This window comes from Panthera leo, chromosome D2 (assembly GCF_018350215.1).
Source record: "Panthera leo isolate Ple1 chromosome D2, P.leo_Ple1_pat1.1, whole genome shotgun sequence".
NCBI lineage: Eukaryota > Metazoa > Chordata > Mammalia > Carnivora > Felidae > Panthera > Panthera leo.
In genome coordinates, this window is record NC_056689.1 from 12,162,846 (window position 1) to 12,189,645 (window position 26,800).

A 26,800-nucleotide genomic window follows, 5' to 3' on the forward strand; every position below is an offset into this window, starting at 1 on the left:
AAATGTAGGAGACTTTCCTAACACAAAGAAACAGACCCAGAGAGTTAGACAAAATGAGGAGACAGATGAATACGTTCCAAACAAAAGAGTAGGACAAAACCACAGAGGAGACCTAAGCAAAAGGGAGACAAGTAATATGCCAGATAGACAATGCAAAGTAATGGCCATAAAGTACACACCTGACTTGAGGAGGAAAGTGGAGGATGTCAGTGAGACACTGAACAGAGATTTAAAAAACAAAAAACAAAAAAACAAAAAAAAACAATCGAAGATGAGGAACACAATAGATGAAATTAAAATACACTAATGGAATAAATAGTAGAGTACCAAAGCAGAAGAATGAATCAATGACCTAGAGGAGAGAGTAATGGAAAGTAATCAAGCTGAGCAGTTGAAAGAAACAAATTATGCAAAATGAGAACAGGGAACTCAGTGACTCCATCAAGCTCAACATTCATACTACAGGAATCCTAGAAGGAAAGCGAGAAAACAGGGGACAGAAGTGTTATTTGAAGACATAATAGCTGAAATCTTCCCAAATCCAGGAAGAAAACAGACATCCAGATCCAGGAGACACAGAGAGCCCCCAAGAAAATCAACCCAAAGTGGTCCACACCAAGACACATAGTAATTAAAATGGCACAAAAGTAGTGACAACAAGAGAATTTTAAAAGCAACAAGAGAAAAGAAAACAGTTACATACAAGGGGAACCCCATGAGGCTATCAGCTGATCCTTCAACAGAAACCACGCAGGCCAGAAGGGAATAGAATGATATATTCAAAGTGCTGAGAGGAAATAAATCTGCAGCCAATAATACTCTATCAAGCAAGACTATCATTCGGAATAGAAGGGGACACATGCAAGCTAAAAGTAAAGGGATGGAGAAACATCAGGCAAACAGATTTAAAAAGAAAGCCAGAATAGCAATACTTATATTGGTCAAAACAGACTTTAAAACAAAGACTACAAGAGGCAAATAAGGATACTATATAATCATAAAGGGGACAACCCAACAAGAAGATATAACAATTATAAATACTTATGCACCTGATATGGAAGCACCCAGATACATAAAACCATTCATAACAAACATAAAGGAACTAATCAATAGTAATACAATAGTAGTAGGGGACTTGAACACCCCACTCATATCAATGGACAGATAATCCGAACAGAACATCAACAAGAGAACAGTGGCTTTGAATGACACGTTGGACCAGATGGATTTAACAGACATCAGAGCATTCCATCCTAAACCAGCAGAAAACACATTCTTTTCAAGTATACATTCTCAACAACAGATCATATGTCAGGCCACAAAACAAGCATCAATGAATTAAAAAAGATCAAAATCATACCATGCAGCTTTTCTTCTAGTTTCGGTGAAACTAGAAGTTGACCACAAGAAAAAATGTGGAAAGAGCCAAATACATGGAAGTTAAAACATGCTACTAAACACTGGATGGGTCAATAAAAAAAATCAAAGAGGAAATAAAAAAATATATACATGGACACAAACGAAAATGAAAACACAACAGTCCAAAATCTTTGGGATGCAGCAAAAGCAGTTATAAAAGGGAAGTTTAGAGCAATACAGGCCTACCTCAGGAAGAAAAATCAAAAATTAAACAATCTAGGGGCACCTGGTGCCTCAGTCAGTTAAATGTCCGACTTTGGCTCAGGTCACGATATTGTGGTCCATGAGTTTGAGCCCTATGTCAGGCTCTGTGTTGACAGCTCAGAGCCTGGAGCCTGCTTTGAATTCTGTGTCTGCCTCTCTCTCTCTGCCCCTCTCCCACTTTCACTTGCTCTCTCTCTCTCTGTCTCTATCAAAATAATAAATAAACATTAAAAAGAAAAAAACAAACTAAGCAATCTAACCTTAAACCTCAAGGAACTATGAAGAAAAAAAAAAAAAAAACCAGCAGAAGGAAGGAAACAATAAAGATTACAGCAGATACAAAGGATACAGAAACTTAAAAAAACCAATAGAACAGATTAGTGAAAACAGGAGCTGATCTTTTCTTTGAAAAAATCAACAAAATTGATATGCCTTTACCCAGACTCCTTAAGTAAGACCAAAAAAATCAGAAATGAAAGAGGAGAAAAAACAACACAGAAATACAAAGGATTGTAAGACAATATTATGAAAAACTATATGCCAACAAATTAGGCAAGCTAGAAGAAATGGATAAATTCCTAGAAACACATAACCTACCTAAATTGAAGAAGAAACAGAAAATTTGAATAGACTGATTACTAGCAATGAAACTGAATCTGAAAATTAAAAATGCCCAATAAACAGAAGTCCAGGACCAAATGGCTTCACAGGTGAATTCTACCAAACATTTAAAGAAGAGTTACTACCTATTCTCAAACTATTCCAAAAAAGATAAAAGGAAGAAAAACTTCCAAATTCATTCTATGAGGTCAGCATTATCCTGATACCAAAACCAAATAAAGATATCACAAGAAAAGAGAACTACAAGTCAATATCTCTGATGAACACAGATGCAAAAATCTTCAACAAAATATTAGCATATCAAATCCAACAATACATTGAAAAAATCATTCACTACAATCAAATGGAACTTACTTTTGGATACAAGGGTGGTTCAATATTCCCAAGTCAATAAACATGATACACCACATCAATAAGAGGATTAAAACCATACAGTAGTTTCAATGGATGCAGAAAAAATATGTGACAAAGTACAACATCCATTCATGAGAAAAACCCTCAACAAAGTAGGTTTAAATGGAACATATCTCAATATAATAAGAGCCATATATGAAACCCCACAGTTAATACCATCCTAAATGGGGAAAAACTGAAGAGGTTTTCCCCTAACGTCAGGAATAAGACAAGAATGTTCACTCTCTCACCACTTCTATTCAGCACAGTACTGGAAGTACTAGCCACAGCAGTCAGACAAGAAAAAAGAATAGCAGGGACCCAAATTAGTTAATAAGGCCTGTCACTATTTGCAGATGACATAATACTATGCATAGAAAACCCTAGAGACCACACCAAAAAACTACTAGAACTGCTGAAGCAATTCAGTAAGGCCACAGGATACCAAATCAATGTACAAAAATCTGCATTTTTATACACTGATAATGAAACATAGAAAGAGAAATTAAGAAAACTCCCATTTCCAATTGCACCAAAAATAGTAAAATCTCTAAGGAATAAAGTTAACCAAGGAGGTAAAAGACTTGTACTCTGAAAACTGGTGAAAGAAACTGAAGATGGCACAAATGGAAAGACATTCCAGGCTCGTGGGTTGGAAGAACAAATGTTGTTAAAATGCTGATGCTACCGAAAAACCATGTGTATGCTACCCGAAGCAATCTACATATGTTGAATATGTAGCAACAGCATTTTTCACAGAACTATAACAAATAATCCTAAAATTTGTATGAAACCATAAAATATCCTGAATTGCTGAAGCAATCTTGAAAAGGAGAAACAAAGCCAGAGGTATCACAATTCCAGATTTCAAGTTATATTACAAAACTGCAGTATTCAAAACAATATGGTACAAAAATAGACACACAGATCAAGTGGACAGAATAGAAACAGAAAATAAACCTGTGATGTTATGGTTAATTAATCTTCAGCAAATGAGGGAATAAGGAATTGGAAAAAACAAAACAAAACATGCAATAAGAAAAAAAACATTCTCTTCAACATCTATATGCTGCCTACAGGAGACTCACTTAAGATCTAAAAACACACACCAACTCAAAGTGAAAGGATGGAAAACACATTCTACACAAATAGGAAAGAAAAGCAAGCTGGTACAGCAATACTTGTACCAGACAAAAGTTTTTAAAACAAAGACTGAAACAAGAAACAAAGGAGCATTACATAATTATAAATCAACCCAACAAGAAGATGTAGCAGTTATAAATATTTATTCACCCAACACAGAAGCACCTAAATATATAAAGCAAATACTAACAAACACAAGAGGATAAATTAACAGCAATACAGTAACAGTAGGGAACTTTAACACCCCACTTACATCATTGTATAGATCATCCAGGCAGAAAATTAGTAAGTAAACACTGGCCTTGAAAGGCACATTAGACCAGGTGGACAGAACAGATACATTCAGAACGTCCCCTCCAAAAAGAGCAGATTACAAATTCTTCTCAAGTACGCATGCAAATTCTCTAGGAAAGATCACATGTTAGGCCACAAAATAAGTCTCAATAAATTTAAGAAGACTGAAATCATATCAAGCAACTTTTCCAACCACAGTGGAATTAGAAATCTAGAAATCAATTACAAAAAGAAAGCAAAAAAAAACCCACAAACATCTGGAGACCAAAGAACACGCTACTAAACAACCAAAGGGCCAATGAAAAAAAGTCAAAGGAGAAATAAAAAATACCTTTAAACAAATGAAAACACACCATTCTAAAATCTATGGGATGCAGCAAAACTAGTTCCAAGAGGGAAGTTCATAGCCTATCTCAAGAAAAAAGAAAAAAAAAGAAAGAAAAAGAAAAAAAGAAAAAAATCTAATCTTAAACTTCAAGGAAATAGAAAAAAAGAACACAGTACAAAATTAGTAAAAGGAAGGAAATAATAAAAATCAGAACAGAAATAAATGAATAGAGACCAAAAAAAGTAAAGATCAATGAAAGGATTCTTTGAGAAGATAAACAATACAGATAAACCTTTAACCAGACTCATCAAGAAAAAGACAGGGGCGCCTGGGTGGCTCAGTCGAGTGTCTGACTCCTGATTTAGGCTCAGATCATGATCCCAGGGTTGTGGGATTGAGCCCCACACTGGGCTCCACACTAAGCATAGAGCCTGCTTGGAATTCTCTCTCTCCCTCTGCCCCTCTCCCCTGCTAGGAAAGAAGGCAGGAAGGCAGGAAAGGAAGGGAAGGAAGGAGGGAGGGGTGGGGAGGGAGAAAGGAAGGAAGAAGACAGGGACGAAAAAATAAAATCATAAATGAAAGAGAAGTTACAACTGATATCCAGAAATACAAAGGATCATAAGACACTACTAGGAATGATTATATGCCAAAAAATTGGACAACCTACAAGAAATGGATACAATCTTTCAAGACTGAATCAGGAAGAAACTGAAAACCTGAAGAAACTAATTACTAGTAAGGAAATTGAATCAGTAACCAAAAAACTCCTAATAAACAAAAATTCAATACTAGAAAGCTTCACAGGTGAATTCTACCAAACATTTCAAGAATTGGGGTTATTTTATTTATTTATTTTGAGAGAGAGAGAGAGAGAGAGAGAGGGAAAGAGCATGTGCAGGGGAGGGGCAGAGAGAGAGGGAGAGAGAGAATTCCAAGCAGGCTCCACACTGTCAGCACAGAGCCTAACGTGGGGCTCGATCCCACGAACCATGAGATCATAACCCGAGCCGAAATCAAGAGTCAGACACTTAACCAACCAAGCCACCCAGGCACCCCAACATTTCAAGAATTGCTAAGACCTGTTCTTCTCAAACTCTTCCAAAAAACTGAAGAGGAAGGAACACTTCCAAACTTATTCTACAAGGCTAACATTACCCTGATACCAAAACCATAGAAAGACACTACACAAAAAGAGAAAATTATAGGCCAATAACCCTGATGAACATAGATGCAAAAATCCACCACAAAACATTTACAAACTGAATTCAGCAGTATATTAAAAGGATCATACACCGGGCGCCTGGGTGGCTCAGTCGGTTAAGCGTCCGACTTCAGCCCAGGTCACGATCTCGCGGTCCATGAGTTCGAGCCCCACGTCTGGCTCTGTGCTGACAGCTCAGAGCCTGGAGCCTGCTTCGGATTCTGTGTCTCCCTCTCTCTCTGCCCCTCCCCCGTTCATGCTCTGTCTCTCTCTGTCTCAAAAATAAATAAAAAAACGTTAAAAAAAAAATTTAAAAGGATCATACACATGATCAAATGGGATTTATTCTGGGGATTCAAGGTTGTTTCAATATCCACAAATCAACGTCATACACCATATTAATGAAACGAAGAATGAAAATCATATGAACATCTCGATACAGAAAAAGCTTACATTCAACATCCACTTAGGATAAAAAATCTCTATAAAGTGAGCACAGAGGGAACATACCTAAATGTAATAGAGGCCATATACAGGCCTACAGCTAATATCATACTTAACAGCAAAAAGCTCAAAGCTCTTCCTGCCGTATCAGGAACAAGTGTGCCCACCAACACCACTTTTATTCACCACAGTTTTGGAAACCCTAGTCACAGCAATTAGGCAAGAAAAAATAAATAAAAGGCATCCAAATCGGACAGGAAGAAGTAAAACCGTCACTATTTCCAGATGACCTACTACATATAAAAGACCCTAAAGCCTCTGCCAAAAAACTATCAGAATAAAAGAATTCAGTAATGTTGCAGGATTGAAAATCAATATGCAGAAATCTGCTGCATTTCTGTACACTAATAATGAACTCTCTGAAACAGAAATTAACAATCCCATTTACAATCGCATCAAGAAGAATAAAGTACCTAGGAATAAATTTAATCATTTGAGGTGAAAAACCTGTACTCTCAAAACTACAAGGCACTGATGAAAGAAACTGAAGACAACACAAATAAGTTAAAAGATATGTCGGGGCGCCTGGGCGGCTCAGTCGGTTAAGCGTCAGACTTCGGCTCAGGTCATGATCTCACGGTCCGTGAGTTCGAGCCCCGCGTCGGGCTCTGTGCTGACAGCTCAGAGCCTGGAGCCTGCTTCAGATTCTGTGTCTCCCTCTCTCTGACCCTCCCCAGTTCATGCTCTGTCTCTCTCTGTCTCAAAAATAAATAAACATAAAAAAAAAAAATTAAAAAAAAAAGATATGTCATGTTCACAGACTGGAAGAATTAATGTTATCAAAATGCCCATACTACCCAAAGCAATCTACAGATTCAACGCAATCCCTTTCAAAATACCAATGGCATTCTTCATGTAACTAGAACAAACAATCCTAAAATCTGTATGGAACCACAAACAAAACCAAAAACAAATAGCCAAAGCAATCTTGACAAACAACAAAGCTGGAGGTACCATGCTCCCAGATTTCACTACAAAGTACATAATCAAAAACAGACACATAGGGGGAAAAAAAACAGACACAATAGAATAGCTCAATAGAACAGAACAGAGAGCGGAGAAATAAACCCACGCTTACATGGTCAATTAATTTATGACAAAGGAGGCAAGAATGGAGAAAAGATAGTCTCTTCAATAAATGGTGGTGAGAAAACTGGACAAGCTACATGCCAAAGAATGAAACTGGGCCACTTTCTTATGCCATACACAAAACAAACTTAAAACGGATTAAAAACTTAAATATAAAACCTGAAACCATAAAACTCTTAAAAGAAAAAACATAGGCAGTAAGCTCTTTGACGCCAATCTTAGCAGTATTTTTTTGGATCTGTCTCCTCAGGCAAGGACAACAAAAACACATTTTGTTAATAACAAATTAACGAGTGGGTCTACATCAAAATAAAAAGCTTTTGCATAGTGAAGGAAACCATTAACAAAAAGGAAACTTACTGGATGGGAGAATACATTTGCAAATAATACATCTGATAAGGGGTTAACATCCAAAATACATAAAAAACTCCTACAACTCAACATCAAACAATCAGATTAAAAAATGAGCAGAAGACCCGAATAGACATTTTTCCAAACATAAACCTCATACAACTATTGAATCACTATGTTACAACTGAAACTAACACAATGTTCTATGTCAACTACTATTCAATAAAAAAAGAAACAAGTTTATCAGATCATGCAGGCACCTTAACGCAGAAGAGGTTAATTGTGATAAGTAAAATCAGCACTAACTGTCCTTTATTTTTACCACCAAAATCCTGAGGTTGCTCCAACAGAAATAAACCAAATAATAAACTTAAAACAATACACTCCTAGAAATTCTCTAACTTGGAATTTACTACTAAAAATAAAATAATAGCAAATCGTCCTGTACAACTACCAAAGATACTCATTTATCTCATCGGTAAAATGAAAATAATAGCATTCACCTGACACGTTTGTCCTGAGGGTTAAATGAATTAATAAAGCAATGGAAAGAAAGTGCTTTCTAAATTTGAGCTCTTATTTTAATAGAAGGCATTCCTCTTCCTCCTCCAAAGGAAACTAGTCAAAAAGAAAAAAGTCTAATCCCTTGAATAACAAGGATACAGTTTTCCTTGTGGCTTAAAACTATGGGGGGCGGGGGGCAGGGGGCGGTTGCTACGCATTAGCCACAGTTTGAAAGATGAAAGCACCCCACTGACAGAAGTACCCATTTAATAGCTCCGGCGAAGATTAAAGACATCAAGCACAACTAAAAGAGAAACGAAAGTAAAACTTCCTACATTTTACTTCCGCCAATTCTCTCATCGCACCAAAGAACAATACGCAGTAACCACAACTATGAGTTTCTATTAAGAAAAACAAGAAACTGCATCCTTCTTGGTTTACCACCTGAATGCCCTAAACTGTCATTAATTTAGACGTTAGTCAAAACCTCGAAACTCTTCCTTCTGCTCCGTAAAATTCAGGAAGCGCGAATACGAGCAGAGGGAAAGGATACAGAGATGCCATAGCCACATTCATAATTTACATCGCGACCAGAGAGTGACCCGATTTAAGCCACAGGCTTGCAGGAAACCGGTTGTTCCCAAAGGAGCCACACGGACGGGTCCTGCAGTTTATTCGCTTCACAAAGAGCCATCATTATGTTTTGCGGACAAAGCAATTCAAGTGACCTCCGTTTCCGAACTTTAACACTGCAGTCAAATGACTCGGCATCTTGCACCAACGTGTTCAGGGTCCGGGAGAGCAAAGCAGGTCTGTCACTAAACGCACAGAACTTGTCCTTTAAAAGGTGGCGCAGGAGAACCCCGGGCAATCTGGCGGGGGACCAGCAGGTGCGAAGGCAGACCTGGTGGGGAGGGTCTGCAGCGGGGCAGCGGGAAGGGCCGCGGCTCCCGATACCCGCTCCCTCCCGGGAGCTTTCCCGCCACCCCGCCCCACGCTGCCGCGGAGAGGACCGGTGGGACGGGGTGCACCCAAGAGGTCCCACCCACCAAACTCCGAAGTGGAGACAGCGATGTCCGCATCCCCTCCTCGGCCGGCGCGCCCACCGCAGCACCCAGCGGCTCCCCGCCCCGGAGGATGGCCGCCGTCCGACTCACCGCGGGATCGGCGTGGCCGGCGCTCCACGCACCCGGCTGTTTCTCCGCCGCCGCGCGTCGTCCGGGATCCCGGGATGCGTGGGCGGCTACGGGAAGCGAGAGGAGTCAGTCCGCTTCCATTTCCCGGTTCGCGCGCCGCGGGGGCGTCGCCGTCGGCCCCGCCTCCGTCTGCAGGGCGTGCTCGGGGCTCTGCTGGCGTGCGGCCACCCCCCAGCCGGGCCTCCTGCACAGCCTCCGGGGATCGGAACGCGACCGGCTTGCTGCGGGACGAACGGAGGGGAAGGACGGCAGAGAGTGTTTTACAAATTCCCGAGCGCACCCACCTGCCCCTGCCCCTGCCCCGTAGTCGGGGTGGGAGTGGACGGAAGTGGGTTGGAAAGGAGAAAGCTGATGCTCCCTCGGCCCGGGGCTTTCCGCCGGCTCCGGTGTCCCGGCCTCTGCAGTGGGTCAGAGTCCAGATGGTGCTATGAAAGATAACCCGACGTGGACGCGCCCCTTTTTGCCAGTGCACACCCTGGGGTGTCAGTGAAATGGTGGGGGGATGGGGTCAGTTCGGCTGGACCGCGCCCGGCCCGGGGCGCCCGGTCTGGTTAGTCTAATGGACTTGCCTCCGCTGTGGATCACCCGCCAATTACTTCGTGTGTTGGTGTTTCCTAAATTACACACCTCCCTAGGGAAAAATGTCAGCAGTATGGGGCACAGTAACGAGCAGAGGAGATGTTCAGTAAAGGACCGATTTCTCACCCAAGGACCCACACTGACCACTAGTTTGCTGTAAAAACAGAGAGATACAAATAAAGTCATGTACCTTGGACAGCTGGCTGCTTTCAGTTTCTTTTCTGTTAGGGACCGCAAAGTTCTCACGTTCCTACTTGTCTCTGCTGGATTTGTATCCACGTTTGTTTTGAAAGACCGTTTTGGTGTCCCGGCTCTGGGCTTTCTTCTCGGTGGCTTTGGTTTTTATTATTTTGTATTTAAATTGAGAAATTCATCACAAATCCCATACCTGTGAACTCACGTTCCGATTTACTATTCCTTTTTGCTCTCTCTCCTACTCATTTTCCAAGTTTGATTCACTTTCCAGGATCCAATTTCAATAGCTGCATTTAACCCTTGACATACTCTACCTTGGATTTGTACTTCTGCTTCTGTGGGTTGTGTTTTATCTATCAAATTCGATTTTAAATTGAAAAGAGAAACTTGTATGTTCCCCCAATGCCCAGTGTAATGCTTTATGTGAAGTAGACACTGAATATTGAGTTGAAATAATAGGTTATTGACAAGGTGGGGAGCAATTAGATATCTACACAATTTTGCCTGGGTTTAGTACCTCTCCTTTGCAAAAGAAGTTGAACTCAGTACGCATCAGTGCTCTTTTTCTTTGTTAAGGGCAAATGTGACTAAGTAAATGAGCCAGAAATCCAGTGTTGAAGTAATTCTATATTAAAATATGCACAAAACCAGAGAACCTATTCTTAGAAATAACCCACTCATTAGTCCTGTTTTGTTTAATGAGCTCAGTATGTTTTTACATCATTTAAAATCTTACCAATAGATGCTAAATGCCCACCATGACAAGGCACAGTGATAAGGGATACAGGTATACTAAAAGGTTTTTGTAGTGTTTGCCTCGTGGGACACTTCTAGATGCAAAGAAGAGACATAGGGGCGCCTGGGTGGCTCAGTGGGTTAAGCCTCTGACTTTGGCTCAGGTCATGATCTCGCAATTCGTGAGTTGGAGCCCTGAATCGGGGTCTGTGCTGACAGCCTGGAGCCTGCTTCGGATTCTTTGTCTCCCTCTCTCTCTGCCCCTCCCCCGCTTGTGCTCTGTCTCTCTGTCTCTCAAAAATGAATAAATGTAAAAAAAAAAAAATGTTTTTTTAAAAGAAGAGACATCAATAAATGGAAGTCCCATATCTCTTCCTTGGATTATTGCAGAAGCCTCATAATTGGTCTCCCTGCGTTTGCCCTTGTTCCCCTGCAATCTGATGTCAACTCAGCAACCAGAGGGATCATGACAAAACATAATTCAAACAATGTTACTCCTCTGCTAAAACTTGCCACTGACTGATGTTCCTTCTTTGAGTGGATATCCCCGTCCTTACATGATCTGCCCACCATCTCCACACACACTCATTTCGTTTCCTACTTCATGTTCATGCCTCCTCTCTCATTCTGCAGTAAGCACTGGCCTTCTTGGTATTTTTATGGCACGCTTGTCACACCTCCCAAAACCTTTGCATCTAACATTTCCTTTTCCCCCTAAAGTCCCCCTAAACTCAAATATCAATTTTCAGCGAAGCCTCTCCTGACCACCATATTTAAAATTGCAAACCCCCTCCCAACACACACACACACACACACACACACACACACACACAATTCCTATCACTTTTCCTTCCTTTATTTTTCTCTAGAACTTAACCATATGGCAATGTGCTGTATAATTTACCTTTTTATTTTATATGACTTCACCCACCAAATGATGAGCTCCATGAAGACAGAGGGTTTTCACTATTCTTGTTTCAATGGGGTTGACATTCCCATGGGGGACACAGATAGTGATGAGTTTCAGAGAAGACTTAAAAAGGATGATGTCATTGGGAGCACTTGGGTGGCTACTTCAGTTGGGTGCCAGGGAAAGAGGTGATATTTGAACTGCTGGTGAGTGAAAGAGGAAGCCATGGCAGATCTTGGGAAAGAGCATTCTAGGCAGAGGGAACAGCTCACGCAAGGTCCCTAAGGCTGAGAAATGCATTCAGTGTGTTCAGGAACAGAGAGGCCACAAGCATAGCAGAAGCAAAGCAAAGGAGACAATGATGTGAGATGAAGTCATGGGATTTGATGAGGTCACCTAAGAGCGTAGATAGATGGAGAATTTGATCGAGGACAGAGCCCTGGGGAGATAAGTCAGGAAAAGAAAAGTCCATGAAAGAGACTGAGAAGAGGCAGCCATGCAGCCTTGCCAGGAGTGGTATTCTAGAAGCCAAAGAAAGGAAGTGCTTTAAGGAAGAGCAGCCAGTTGTGTCACATGCTGCCGAGAGGTCAAGGAACAAAGACATTTGCAATGGATTTTGCAACATGGAGGTCATCAGTGACTGACTTGGAAGTGGGTTGAGAAATACGAGGTGAAGAAGTGGCAGAAATCACGACTAATCAATATTTCAAGTGTCGCTGTGAAACACAGAGAAACTGCCGTAGCTCAGAAAGCAGTGGGGTAAAAAGAAGACTTTGATTTCGTTTTGTTTCTATCTCTGTGTTTAAAAAGAGAAGCTACTACTGCGGTGCTTGGCAGACTTGGGACAAGCCAGCCACAATCAGAACCACGTTTCCATCGCGACTTGTTACGTACGGACTTAAAATCATGAAAACAAAAATTTGCAAAACAATACCCGTGTTATACAACGCGTCCCAATTCTCCATTTAAAAATGCTGCTTATTACCCACCAAAATGTTTGCAAGCCCCACTAATGGATTGGAAACTGAGGTTGAAGAACACTTTCGGGGAGTGTCGGAGCTGGCTCACACTGGCTTGCAGGAACCAATTTTGCACACCTCTTCCATGTTGATAGCTTGAAAATGGCCAGGAACGGAAGTACTTACGCCAGGGACATAGACAACCATGACAACTTAGGGCCACCCCCCACTGCCCCCAGCCCAAAGCCAGGTGTTAAACATTTACCACCACACTACTGACTGTACTCATATGAACGATCCAGTAGAGCGGAAAACACTAACCATGTAGAAGAAAGGGATGGTCACGAGAGTGCTTCTGGAGATGATGTTGCCCAAAACACACAGCAATAAAATTTTGGAATATCAGTTCAAAACAACAACATAGAGATTACCAATTATTTGCAGACAATTGTCTTAGAGTTCCAAAGCTGAAGGGATCCTTTCTAGTGGGATCAATTTCATCTCTTTTTTTTTTTTTTTTTTAATTTATTTTTGGGACAGAGAGAGACAGAGCATGAACGGGGGAGGGGCAGAGAGAGAGGGAGACACAGAATCGGAAACAGGCTCCAGGCTCCGAGCCATCAGCCCAGAGCCTGACGCGGGGCTCGAACTCACGGACCGCGAGATCGTGACCTGGCTGAAGTCGGACGCTTAACCGACTGCGCCACCCAGGCGCCCCTAATTTCATCTCTTAATGGCCTCTTTCCTTACTCAAGAAGACACATTCATATAGTGTCGTGTGGCTGCAGATTTGGAAATAGTATGATATAGAGATATTGTCTTACAAGCAAAATGTGAAATAATGTGTATTTAATGATGTGCATCACGTTGTTTAAAGGTGGGAAGCACTTCTGGTGGTGATTTTGCTTATTGTTGTGTTGCTGGGTTTTTGTTATTATAAGTAAATTTTTTCTTTGCCTCCAAGCATTGATTAAATGGTGGTGCCAGTGCTGGGAAAATACGCCTCAAATTAATAACTGTGGCATACAGGGGCGCCTGAGTGGCTCAGTTAGTTAAGCCTCCGACTCTTGATTTCAACTCAGGTCATGATCTCATCGTTGTGAGACGGGGCTCTGAGCTGCGCATAGAGCCTGCTTAAGATTCTCTCTCTCCCTCTCCCTCTGCCCCACCCTGCTCTCTCTCTCTCTTTCTCTCTCTCGTGCTCAAAAAAAAAAAAAAAAAAAAAAAAAAAACAAGTAATAATTTTGGAATACAAGTTAGATGTGCTAAAACACTGTAAAGTACTTTAAATGACTGCTTCGATAATTATTCATGCTGTGAATTTAGAAGTCAAAACTCTAGAACCTTTAGCAAAAATAATCTATAAAAAAATTCAAAACCCTGCACAATAATTATAGATTTATGAGCTCTGAGACTGTATACCCTGCTTTCCCTTTACTTCTATGAGAAAATTTGCCTTGAATTATGCAGATTTTAAATTATTCAGTCTTTAAGACTGCATTCTTTTATTTATTTATTTTTTAAGTAATCTCTACATCCAATGAGGGGCTGGAACTCAACCCCGAGATCAAGACTTGCATGCTCTATGGACTGAGCCAGCCAGGCGCCCCAGAAGTGCATTCTTTACAATACCACAGCACTTACATTCCTTAAACCTATGTCTACTTTCCAGGGAAATTTCATGGTTGGTGCCATTGACCTCTTCTGATTGATTATCCTCCCCCACTGTAAATGGACTCATGAATCCTCTTGCTTTGAACAAAGTCTCTCACACCTCAATACTAACTAGCACTACCCAAGAGCACTCAACCTTTTTTTCCAAACTTCAGACCCCCCTGTGTTTTGATCCATCCAGCTTACCTCTTATGTTCTACACGATCATGTCCCTGATCCAGTCTTTTCAAGTGTGAGAACCAAGCTTCTAGAACTATGGTTTTGTCATAAAATAAAAGAATCTTGAAGATGTAGAAGATCTTCAGAGGAGTATAAATTAAATTAATTCATCCCAATGGCTCAAAGAATGAGATACTGTCCTATTTTTAAAATGCTTTCCCTGGGGCGCCTGGGTGGCTCAGTCAGTTAAACATTCAACTCTTGATTTGGCTCAGGTCATGATCCCAGGGTCAAGGGATCAAGCCCCGAGTTGGGCTCCACAGTGGGCGTGGAACCTGCTTGGAATTCCCTCTCTCCCTCTGCCCCTCCCCTTCTCTCTCTCTCTCTCAAAATAAATAAATATTTTTTAAAAATTAAAAATAAAATACTTTTCTTGAAAGTCTTAGCAAACTAAGGTATGTTAACTAGAGAATAATGTATTGTTATTTTATATGAGAATATATCTGAAATTATGTAATTTTAAAAGTAGAAACACAATAAAATACTTAAAGTCACATATATATTATACTAGGTAATATTTTAGGCGCTAGAGATACAATGGGTAAAAAATATAGCTCCCATTGGAGCTTACATCTAGTGGGAGTTAGATAATAAGTAATTATACACATGTATTTTAAAATTCAAAAGGATGATGTAAGTAACTGTTAATGCTCATTGTGATCTTTGTTCTTGCAAAGTAGCTGAGATTCTTAATACTATTAAAAGGCTTCCCTCAGAATGCAATATGAATATTTAACCAATCCTTCTTGTGTATAACTAATTGTCTTCTAGCTTGTATTTACACAGCTCATTAGAATTTCTGTGACAGGTTATTTCCTGCCAAACCTGGAGTTAGCAATTTTTTTAAGCAATTTTTCCAAGAAAATTTTTAGTGGGAAATGGTATATAGAGACCACAATTTTGACTAGGGATGCTTATGGCCACTGGGTTTGTTTCTAGACTTCCTCAGTAGATGAAGCCAAAAGGAATGTTAAAAAAAAAAAATATATATATATATATATATATATGTATATATATATATGTATACACACATATATAATATAAATAAATTTAAAATAATATAATATATATTAAGTATATAAAATCTATTTCAAAATATGTATCTTATACATTTAAATATATATTTAATTTAAAATATATAAAATATAAATATATATCTAAGTTTACACTGATTTCATTCAATTTAGGATTACAATGTTTTCATTTAGCTTTTTTATTTTATATGTATTCCTCATTTTTGAAAATAAAAATCTTGGTTTCTAATAACACTAACATAATTACTTATTTGCTTTATTCTACATATATAATAGTTTGGGGATAAAAAGTTAAATATTGTTTTAACAATATGGTTACATAACAAAATGAAGGTTTATTTGCATTTATTTTCTGTCTTTAAGCCATATCGCACAGGAGATATACAATAACGCTTCTGTGTTTTAAAGTAATTTGATAATACTATCCAAAGCAATCTATAGATTCACTGCAATCCTTATCAAAATTCCAACAGCATTTTTTGCAGAAATAGAAAAAAAATCTTAAAACTAATATGGAATCCCAAGGGACCCTCAATAACTAAAACAATCTTGAAAAAAAAAGAAAAAGTTGGAGGTCTTACATTTCCTGATTTCAAAACATATTACAAAACTAGTAAGCAAATAGTCTGGTGCTGGCAAAAAGGACAGACCTATAGACCAATAGAACAGGAATAGAGAATAGAGAGCCCTGAAATAAATCCTTATGTACATGGTCATATGATCTTCAATAGGGTGCTAAGACCACTCTGTGGGGGAAAAGATAGTCTCTTCAACAAACGATGTTGGAAAAATTAGATATTCACATGCAAAATTGAACCTTTAGCTTACACCTTATACAAAAATTAACTCAAAATGGATTAAAAACTTAAACAAAAAACATAAAACTACACAATTCCTAGAAGAAAACAAAGGGCAAAAACTGCATGACATTGGAATTTGGCAATGAGTTTTTGGACATGACACTAAAAGCACAGATAGTAAATTAAGAAATAGACAAACAGAGGGGCACCTGGGTGGCTCAGTTGGTTAAGCGTCCGACTTCAGCTCAAGTCATGATCTCATGATTGGTGGGTTAGAGCCCCGTGTCAGGCTCTGTGCTGACAGCTCAGAGCCTGGAGCCTGTTTCAGATTCTGTGTCTCCCATTCTCTTTGCCCCTCCCCTGCTCGCACTCTGTCTCTCTGTCTCTGTCTCTCTCTTTCTCAAAAAAAGAAATAAACATTAAAAAATTTTTTTCTTTTAAGAAATAGACAAATAGGACTGTATCAAACTTAAAAATTCTGTGCACAAAGGTCACAATCAACAGAGTGAAAAGGCAACCCAAGGGAGGGGAAAATATTTGCAAATCATGTATCTGGTAAGGGGTTAATATTCAGAATATTCTGGATACTAACCAGATATAGATTCTAGATATCCAGCAGTATATGTATATGCATGTGTATATACACACACACACACACACACACACACACACACACTATATACGATATCTATATCTGTATCTATATCTATATCTATATCTATATCTATATCTATATCTATATCTATATAACTCCTATAACTCCACAACAAAAAACAAATAACCCAAATCAAAAATGTTCAAAGAATTTGAACAGACAGTTCTCCAAAGATGATACACAAATGACCAACAAGTTCAACATCACTAATCATTAGAGAAATGCAAACCAAAACACAGTGAGGGGGCACCTGGGTGGCTCATTTGGTTAAGCTTCTGACTCTTGATCTCAGCTCAGGTCTTGATCTCAGGGTGGTGAGTTCAAGCCCTGTGTGGGGCTCTGCACTGAACATGAAGCCTGCTTAAAAAAAAAACAAAAGCAAAAACAAAAATATACAAAACCACAATGAGACACTACCTCATACCCATTAAGATGGCTTTACTAAAGAAAGGTGGAGGGAAGAGGGAAAGAAAGAAAGAAAAACTAACAAGTATTGGCAAGGATGTGGAGAAATTGGAATCCTTATGCACTATTAATGCACCAAAATGATGTAGCCTCTATGGAAAATAGTATGACAACTCCTTAAAAAAATTAAAAATAGAATTGCAACATATCCAGCCATGCTGCTTCTGGCTATATATCCAGGAAAACTGAACACATGATCTCAAAGAGATATTTGCACACCTGTGTTCACAACAGCATTATTCACAATCCAAGAAATGGAAACAACTCAAATGTCCTTTGACCAAGGAATGAATAAACAAAATATTATATACTGTATATATACATATACATATACATATACATATGTAATACATATAGTAGAATATTATTCAGCCTTTAATATTTTTTTAACGTTTATTTTTGAGACAGAGAGAGACACAGCATGAACAGGGGAGGGTCAGAGAGAGAGGGAGACACAGAATCCGAAACAGGCTCCAGGCTCTGAGCTGTCAGCACAGAGCCAGACGTGGGGCTCGAACTCACGAATTGCGAGATCATGACCTGAGCGGGAGTCTGACGCTTAACCGACTGAGCCACCCAGGCGCCCCTATTCAGCCTTTAAAAGGAAGGAAATCCTGTTGCATGTGACAACATGGATGAATCTTGAGGACATTATGCTAAATGAAATAAACCAGTCACAAAAAGACAGTTACTTACATGAGATATCTAACAAAGTCAAGCTCATAGAAACAGAAAGTATAATGTTAGCCTCCAGGGGCTGGGACAAGGACAAAATGGGGAGGTGTTTGACGGGGATAGAATTTCAGTTTTGTAAGATGAAATAGTTCTGGAGATTTGTTGTACAACAATGTGAACATACTTAACACTACTGAACTGTGCACTTAAAATGGTTAAATGGTAACTTCTCTGTTGTGTTAACCACAGTTTAAAAAGCAATAATAACTTGAAATAATTTATCTCTGTGTCAATAAGCCACCAACTCAGTACACCATTAGATTCATTGGTTTCATTTTTGTTTTCAATTCTTGAGGCTTGCTTTTAGTTTATTTCACTTTGATTTAATTCTGGATTACAATCTTATGAAATAGTTACACGGTCCCAATGCCAAATTTACAAACAAATTTACAAATAAGACACATTTGGGGTATCTGGGTGGCTCAGTCGGTTAAGTGTCCGACTTCAGCTCAGGTCATGGTCTCACCGTTCGTTGAGTTCAAGCCCCACATTGGGCTTGCTGCTGTTAACCTGTCAGCACGGAGTGGCTTTGGATCCTCTGGCCCCCTCTCTCTGCTCCTCTCCTGCTTGCACTCTCCCCAAAAATAAATATAAATGCTAAACAAAACAAAACAAAACAAATAGAACACATTTGTGGAATCCTAGTTTCCATCCCTGTCCTCTCCATCCTATTCCCTCCCTGACTCCACACATAATACATGTAGATGGTTTTTATATTCACATTCACACTGTAGAGAAAAGATAGCACACTGTGCATAGTTTTGCCCTTTGCCCTTTTTACTTCCCGTATAGCCTGGTGATCACTCCACAATAGTCTACACAAATATTCCTCATTTCTTCTTCCGCTGCATACTGTACTATTGCCTGGATGTAACTGTGATATTGTGATTGTAGAGTAAGAAATATACATTTGGTCTTTGTCCCTTTTACTGACACAGAGCTCCCTGGAATTTCCGAAGTGATGAGAGTCGGAAAGGCGCCTTTTGTTATGCTAATGAGGTGACTTTTGGACCGCACTTCAGGATGGAGGCTGGTTGTCAGCCATCCTAAAGGATGGGGCTAGGGAGCTGCCGCGTTGCTGAACTCCTAGAGATTTAGAAAGAACGGTAGGCTCAGGGAAGACATGGAAACCGCACCCTTTCTCCACACCCACCCTGCGTATCTCTTCCATCTGCAGTTCTGGAGTTACATCTGTTCAGAATAACCTGGTAAGCTAGTAAGTAAAATGTTTCTCGGAGCTGTGAGCTGCTGTAGCAAATTGAGCCCAAGGAAGGGTCCTAGGAACATTTAATCTACAGTGGGTCCTTCAGAAGCACGGGTGCCACTGGCATTTGAGGTAGAAAAGCGGTCCTGTAGGACTGAACCCGTAAGGAGTCTGATGCTATCTCTGGGTAGGTGTGTCAAACTTGAGTTGAATTGTAGGAATCCTCAGCTGGTGTCAGACAATTGCTTGTGGATGTGGGGAAACACCCTGCTCCCCCAACACACACACACACACACACACACACACACACACACACACTGGAATTGAATGCAGAATCCTTTAGTACCATAGTTTGTTCACCCTGTGGACCTTTTGCTATCATAAGTGATGCTTCAGAGTGTAGGTTTGCACACATCTTTTTGTATATTTGCACACTGTCTCTCTGGGATAGATTCTGAGAAGTGACATTTTTGTGTCAAAGTTAAGCACTATGTAATTTTGCTAGACATGAGTTTAAGTACTTTCGGAGAGTTCATTCAAATCCTTTGTTCCTACTCTACCTTAGGGGAAGGTCCAGGCTACTCTTATGGGAAAGGGGTGTTGGAGGTGACCCCTGAGGGGTTGCAGCGGAGAACCTGTCACCTGAGATGACAGGAGAACCAAAGCCAAAGGAGTGAGCAGGACCAGGAACCACAGGGAAGACCAAAGTCAAGAAGCCAGGAAGGAAAGCTGGGAGACTTCAAAGAGGGGCCAGGAGGAAATATGAAAGCTTCCGTCCAGGAACAGAAGCGTGGGAATAATAAATGCAAGTGGGTTTGGAACAAATTGGGAGAGGTCCAAGGTAATTAACCCAGAACAGCGCTACTCTTCTACATTCTTTTTCTGGCTGGCTGGCAAGGAGTCGTTGCATATGTTTATACGAGGGCAACAGCTGAGCTAAGACACAGTAGCTGAAATGCAGTCTCTACTTGACATGCCCAACTGGCATGATGCTGCATCTCCAGGAGGAGGGGGTGAGGGTGGGGTTAGGACCACCTCTTTCTAATATGCACAGAGGTGTCCTATGACCTAACCATACCTTGCTCGGGTTGGCTGGGCTTAAGGGCTCTGCAGAATGGGCAACAATCATCCAAAACCTCCTTCCCCCTTAGTGGTTATATTCACTTTTTTTCTCTATAATTCAGCTATATTTTTGGCTATAATATTGCACTCTAAAACTATCTCTAGTAGAAAGGTGAGGCTGAATTGTATGGTCTTTTGCATTGGAGCCACAGTAAGGAGTTGTTTAATGAAATGGTTTATTTTCATAAATAAAATGGTCTCTTTTAACAAAAATGGCTTTTAGGTTAAACTGTGACTGCCAACTGATGAACCTTTCATGTTGTGTGAGGTGAGGCATGTTGATACTTTTGTTAATTTGGAAATGGGAGAGTCAGGAAAGCAGCAAGCCAAGCATTACCTGGAGATGATATGGAGCTTTATTTACGAGCTTTGAGCTCTGGAGTTGAGAAAGAAAGGGAACTCAGTGCTGGCTTGACCATATACTACTTTAGATAAGTGGTCTTTAAACATTTCTACTCACATAACCTGTGATAGAATTTTGAAAAACGATGTGACCTTTCCTCTAACATGGTACTAGAAGTCCTTGCTAATGCAATAAGGCAAGGCAAGGAAAAAAGAGATGTACAGATGGGAAAGTAGATGTAAAACTGCCTCTGTTTACAGATGACATGATCATCTATGTGGAAAATCTGAAAGAATCAACCAAAAAACTCCTGTAACTAACGAGCGATTATTGCAAGGTTGCAGGATACAAGGTTAATGTACAAAATTCAATCGCTTTCTTTTATACCAACAATGAATAAGTGGATTTTTTCATTAAAAACATAATATCATTTATATTAGCGCCCCCCAAAATGAAATACCCAGGTATAAATCTAACAAAATATATATGAGATAAACTACAAAACTCTCATGAGTGAAAGCAAAGAAGAAATGGGGAGATATTCAATGTTCGTGGATAAAAAGACTCAATATTATCAAGATGTAGATTCAATGCATCCTCACTCAAAATCCCAGGAAGCTATCATATGGATATTGACAAACTGATTCTAAAGTTTATACACAGAGGGAAAAGACCCAGAATAGCCAACATAATATTGAAGATGAACAGAGTTGGAAGACTGATACTAACCGACTTCAAGACTTACTATAAAGCTACAGTAATCAAGTCCGTGTGTTAATTGGTGAAAGAATAGACAAATAGATCAAAGGAAAAGAATAAAGAGCCCAGAAGTAGACTCACATAAATATAGTCAACTAGTCTTTGACAAAGGACCAGAGGCAATAAAATGGAGCAAATACAATTTTTTCAACAAATAGTCCTGGAATAACTGAACGTTCATACACAAAAAAAATCTGGACAGAGACCTTACACCCTTCACAAAAATTTACTCGAAATGGATCATAGACCTAAATGTAAAATGCAAAACTCTAAAACTCCTAGAAAATAACAAAGAAGGGGCACTGGGTGGCTCAGTCAGTTAAGTGTCCAACTTCGGCTCAGGTCATGATCTCACTGAGAGTTTGAGCCCCACGTCGGACTCTGTGCTGACAGCTAGGAGCCTGAAGCCTGCTTCGGATTCTGTGTCTCCCTCTCTCTCTCTGCCCTTCCCCCACTCATGCTCTGTGTCTCTCTCTTAAAAATAAACATCAAAAAAATTTAAAGAACCCAAATATGCTCATAAAAAAAAAAGAAACTAACAAAGGAGAAAACCTAGATGACCTCGGTATGGTGATGCCTTTTTAGATACCATACCAAAAACACGGCCCATGAGAGAAATAATTGACAACCTGGACTTCATTAAAGTAAAAACATCTGTCTAAAAGATAAAGTCGAGAGAATGAGAGGACAAGATACAGACTGGAAGAAAATACTTGCAAAGGACACTCCCGATAAAGGACTGTCATCCAAAATATACAAAGAACTCTTAAAACACAACAACAAAAACACAACCCAATTTACAAAATGGGCCCAAGTCCTTACAGACACCTCACTGAGGAAGGTAGACTGACGGTAGATGAGCATATGAGAAGATGCTTCACATCACATGTCATTAGGGAAATGCAAATTAAAACTACAATGAAATAACATTACATACCTGTTAGCATTGCCCGAATCTGGACGCCAAGATGCCAGTCAGGATGTAGAGCAGTGGATACTCTTCCTACATTGCTGGTGGGAATGCAAATGGTACAGCTTCTCTGGAAGACAGTTTGGCAGTTTCTTACCAAGTTAAACATACTGTTAACCATATGATCCAGCAATCACATTCCTTGGTATCTACCCAAAGGAATTGAAAGCTTATGCCTGCATAAGATGTTCATGGCAACTTTCTTCATGACTGCCCAAACTTGGAAGCCACCAAAATGTCCTTCAGTAGGTGAATGGACAAATAAACTGTGCTATATCCAGATAATCGGTGCTAAAAACAAATGAGCTATTAAGTTATGAAAAGACATGGAGAAACCATAATAGCACACTTTTAAGTGAAAGAAGGCTAAGAAAGCTACCTACTGTAGGATTCCAACTATATGACATTCTGGAAAAGGCAATAAAATGAGAAGTGGTTGCCAGAAGTCAAGGATAGGTGGGGAGCAGGGGGTGGGGGACAGATGAACAGGTAGAACACAGAAGACGTTTAGAGCAGTGAAAATACTCTGTGTAATATTATAATGATGGACATACATCATCACACATTTCTCCAAACCCATTGAATGTACAACACTAAGAACGAACCCTTGGGTAAACTATGGATTCTGGGTGATTATGATGTGTCAATGTTCCTTAGCAAAAAATATACCATCCTGGTGGGTGATGTTGGTAATGGGGAAGGCTGTGTGTGTGCAGGAGGCATGAAAAATCTCTGTACCTTCCTCCCAATTATGTTGTAAACCTAAAACTGCTTTTAAAAAATAAGAAGGTCTTTACAAAATAGTAAACTATGCAAGCTTTCACATGTTTTACATGGATGTTTTGGCTTAATTGGTTGGAAAGAATGTAACTTCTAGAATATTGCAAATATTGACATTTTATTTTATTTACTTTATTTATTTTAAATGTTAATTTATTTTTTTAACTAAAAAAAATTTTTAACATTTATTCATATTTGAGAGACACAGAGACACAGAGCACAAGCACGGTGGGGCAGAGAGAGAGGGAGACACAAATTTGAAGCATGCTCCAGGTTCTGAGTGGTCAGCACAGAGCTGGACGCAGGGCTCAAACTTACCAACCGTGAGATCATGACCTGAGCAGAAGGCGGACACTCAACCAACTGAGGCACCCAGACGCCCCTAATGTTAATTTATTTTCAAGAGAGAGAGGCAGGGCATGAGCAGGGGAGGGGGCAGAGAGAGAGGGAGACACAGAATCGGAAGCAGGCTCCAGGCCCTGAGCTGTCAGCACAGAGCCCGACACAGGGCTCGAACTCACGAGCCATGAGATCATGACCTGAGCTGAAGTCGGATGCTTAACCGACTGAGCCACTCAGGCACCCCTATTTTTATTTTTATTTTAGAGACAGAGAGAGAGAGAGAGAGAGAGAGAGAGAGAGCATGTGAGCAGGGAGAAGGGCAGAGGGAGAAAGAAAAAGAATCCCAAGCAATTTCTCCACCCAGGGCGGAGCCCAATGAGGGGCTTGATCCATGAGATCATGAGATCATGACCTGAGCCCAAATCGAGAGTCAGATGCTCAACCAACTGAGCCACCCAGGCACCCCTGGACTTTCTTCTTATACCTCAGGGCAATGCACCATATTAAAATATAGGAAGGATGGGGCGCCTGGGTGGCTCAGTCGGTTAGACATCTGACTTCAGCTCAGGTCATGATCTTACAGTTTGTGGGTTCAAGCCCCTCATCCAGCTCTGTGCTGACAGCTGGAAGCCTGGAGCCTGCTTCAGATTCTCTCTCTCTCTCTGCCCCTCCCCCACTTGCTCTCTCTCTCTCTCTCTCTCAAAAATAAGCATTAAAAAAAATAATAAAATAAAATAAAATATAGGAAGGGTGAAAAGCTTGGTAAAGTGGGAGAAGGGCAATCGTGAAATGGGAAGTATTTCCTACTTCTAGTTCGTGGAGCCAGTTTGATGCCCCAGTGCAGGTACTTCCTCAGGCAGGTCAATGTTCTGAAAGGGTACAATTGGTGGTTGCCGATTCTTGGCTGAGGACCACAAGCAAAGTCGTCATCTATGCCCGGACGTACGCATATCCCAGCTGGAAGGTGGGTGGCCCATGTGAAGTCAGGTGAGATTCTTCATGAAATGGAGAGTAACAAAGCCTACCCGTGGAGTCATGAGGACGAAACAGGGTAGTGCGTGTGAACTGCTCACACGCATCACCCTATGTGAGCAGACACGAGCAGACGTCGTCTTCTGCGTTGGCATTCATTCTTATGGTACCATTATTTTGGTGGTAAACTTCTCATTGACAATTAGAATAAGGGATGAAGGTATTTGTTGCAAGTTTGCAACATACCGTCATCATTCCAGTTATACCACTGGGTTGCAATGACCTGTTTCCTTATCTGTCTTCATTCCTGGACTCGTTGGCCCTTTGAGGTGAGGACTGTCGGTCGTCAATTGTATTCCCAGATAGATAGCAGAGGATCTGACCACAGTAAGTGATCAGGAAATGTTTGTTGGGGCGCCTGGGTGGCTCAGTCGGTTAAGCGTCCGACTCCTGATTTCGGCTCACGTCATGATCTCGTGGTTCATGAGATCAAGCCCCAAGTCAGTCTCTGCACTGACAGCAAGGACCCTGCTTGGTATTCTCTCTCTCTCTCTCTCTCTCTCTCTCTCTCTCTATCTTTTCCTCCCCTGCTCACACACACTCTCTCTCTCTCTCAAAACAAACTTTAAACATTTTTTTAAATAAAAGGAAATATTTGTTCCCTGAATTAATGTGGTTTCTCCTATTAGTATGTATTTAACATTAAAACTAGAAACAGAAATCATCTAAAAGAGGTGGAAGCCGTTAGTCCAAATCTCTCACTCCAGAAAAATAGCTCTTTCTTGATCTCTTCACTTCAGAGACAGACACTTGGAGGAAAAAGCAGTCCTTGCCATTTATTTCTCTTTGGCAAAGAAAAATGGGCTAAATAATTGTTTTTATTCGCGCTGTTGCCCACATGGGCCATCACAAAGCTCTGGTTGAGTGTTTACTTGGGCCTGAGATGCACCATTTCCCTAAGGGGCTCAACGAAAACAAATTATTGTCCTGACCAAGAGAAAGAAAAGCTTAGCAAGCAAAGGAAGACTTCTTCATAAAAAGTGTTCGAGAATTAACTTCCTCATGTTGAAGTAAGTGTATTTTATTGAACTGGAAGCTATTACTGTTTCTACAGCTGTAAAATTGGTCTCCTGACAAATTCCAGAAACCCTCTTATTCTAAAATTATGTGTATGCTTAATTACATGCATACCATATACATACTATAGTGGCCAATTTTCACCAGACTACCACATTTTCAGCAGCTCCTTGTTTATTCAAGCATTATTTTCACGATGATGTAGCTAATAGTAATGCATCAAAGGCAGAGAAATAATTTCAATTGGCTGAAATGTTTCCTCATCACAAACTTGTTTCTCTTCGCAAGTCTAATTTCTTTTAGATCTTTTTTTTCTGTGTGTGTCTAATTTTTTTCCCTAGTTGTATATACAAAATCTTCACAAGAAAATAAAGCTCTGATTCACCGGAGCTTTAACAAATTTGGTGAATCATGGGGGGACCTGGGTGGCTCAGTCGGTTAAGCCTCCAACTTCAGCTCAGGTCATGATCTTGTGGTTGGCGAGTTCGAGCCCCGCATTGGGCTCTGTGCTGACAGCTCAGAGCCTGGAGCCCGCTTCGGATTCTGTGTCTCCCTCTCTTTCTGTTTCTCCCCTGCTCACATTCTGTCTCTCTCTCTCTCAAAAATAAATAAAGATTTTTAAAAAATTAAAAAAAAATGAATTTGGTGAGCATGCAGAATGTGTATGTGACAGTAAAAAGCCGTGGCCGTGGACGTCTATGTTGCACACACGTTTCCAGGAGCAGACTCTGGCCTTTTAAATCTGTATAATTAGGCAAGAAAGCATCTGGGTTTGTCAACCACAAACACTCAGGAGCCCTGTGCTCCTCATGTTATCTGCAGATCATCACCCTTCTCATATGTGGAACAGGTTCGTTGGAAAACTATTGGATTCTGACCTCACTGTTGGGAAAATCTGTGTGGGACCCTGAGGGGTGGGGGGCTTTTAGGAGAAGGAGTCATGAAAATAATTACCCAGGAAAGTTAGCACAGGAGCTAGAATTTGAGACTACCAGCTCACCTTACTTCTTATTCTTCCTTACTT

General features: G+C 40.3%; 2 protein-coding genes across 10 annotated transcripts in view; both read right to left on the bottom strand.

The window, feature by feature from the left end:
• Positions 1 to 14,536, bottom strand: part of LGALS8 (galectin 8) — a 36,081-nt gene extending 21,545 nt beyond the window's left edge. For 3 of the 9 annotated variants that reach the window (XM_042907683.1, XM_042907689.1, XM_042907681.1), the window contains exons 1-3: positions 14,486 to 14,514; positions 10,017 to 10,159; positions 9,209 to 9,468 (exon numbers count right to left, since the gene is read on the bottom strand). The gene's annotated coding sequence lies outside the window, so the exon portion shown is untranslated. Of the gene's footprint in view, positions 1 to 8,779; positions 9,028 to 9,100; positions 9,165 to 9,208; positions 9,469 to 10,016; positions 10,160 to 14,485 lie in introns of those variants that run through there. The other 6 variants (XM_042907687.1, XM_042907686.1, XM_042907688.1 and 3 more) reach the window with 5 other exon arrangements.
• Positions 14,537 to 22,596: 8,060 nt separating this feature from the next.
• Positions 22,597 to 26,800, bottom strand: part of EDARADD (EDAR associated death domain) — a 115,222-nt gene continuing 111,018 nt past the window's right edge. The window contains exon 7 of the mRNA XM_042908344.1: positions 22,597 to 22,675. Coding sequence (XP_042764278.1) covers positions 22,639 to 22,675 — 37 coding nt within the window. The 3' untranslated portion in view covers positions 22,597 to 22,638. The remainder of the gene's footprint in view (positions 22,676 to 26,800) is intronic.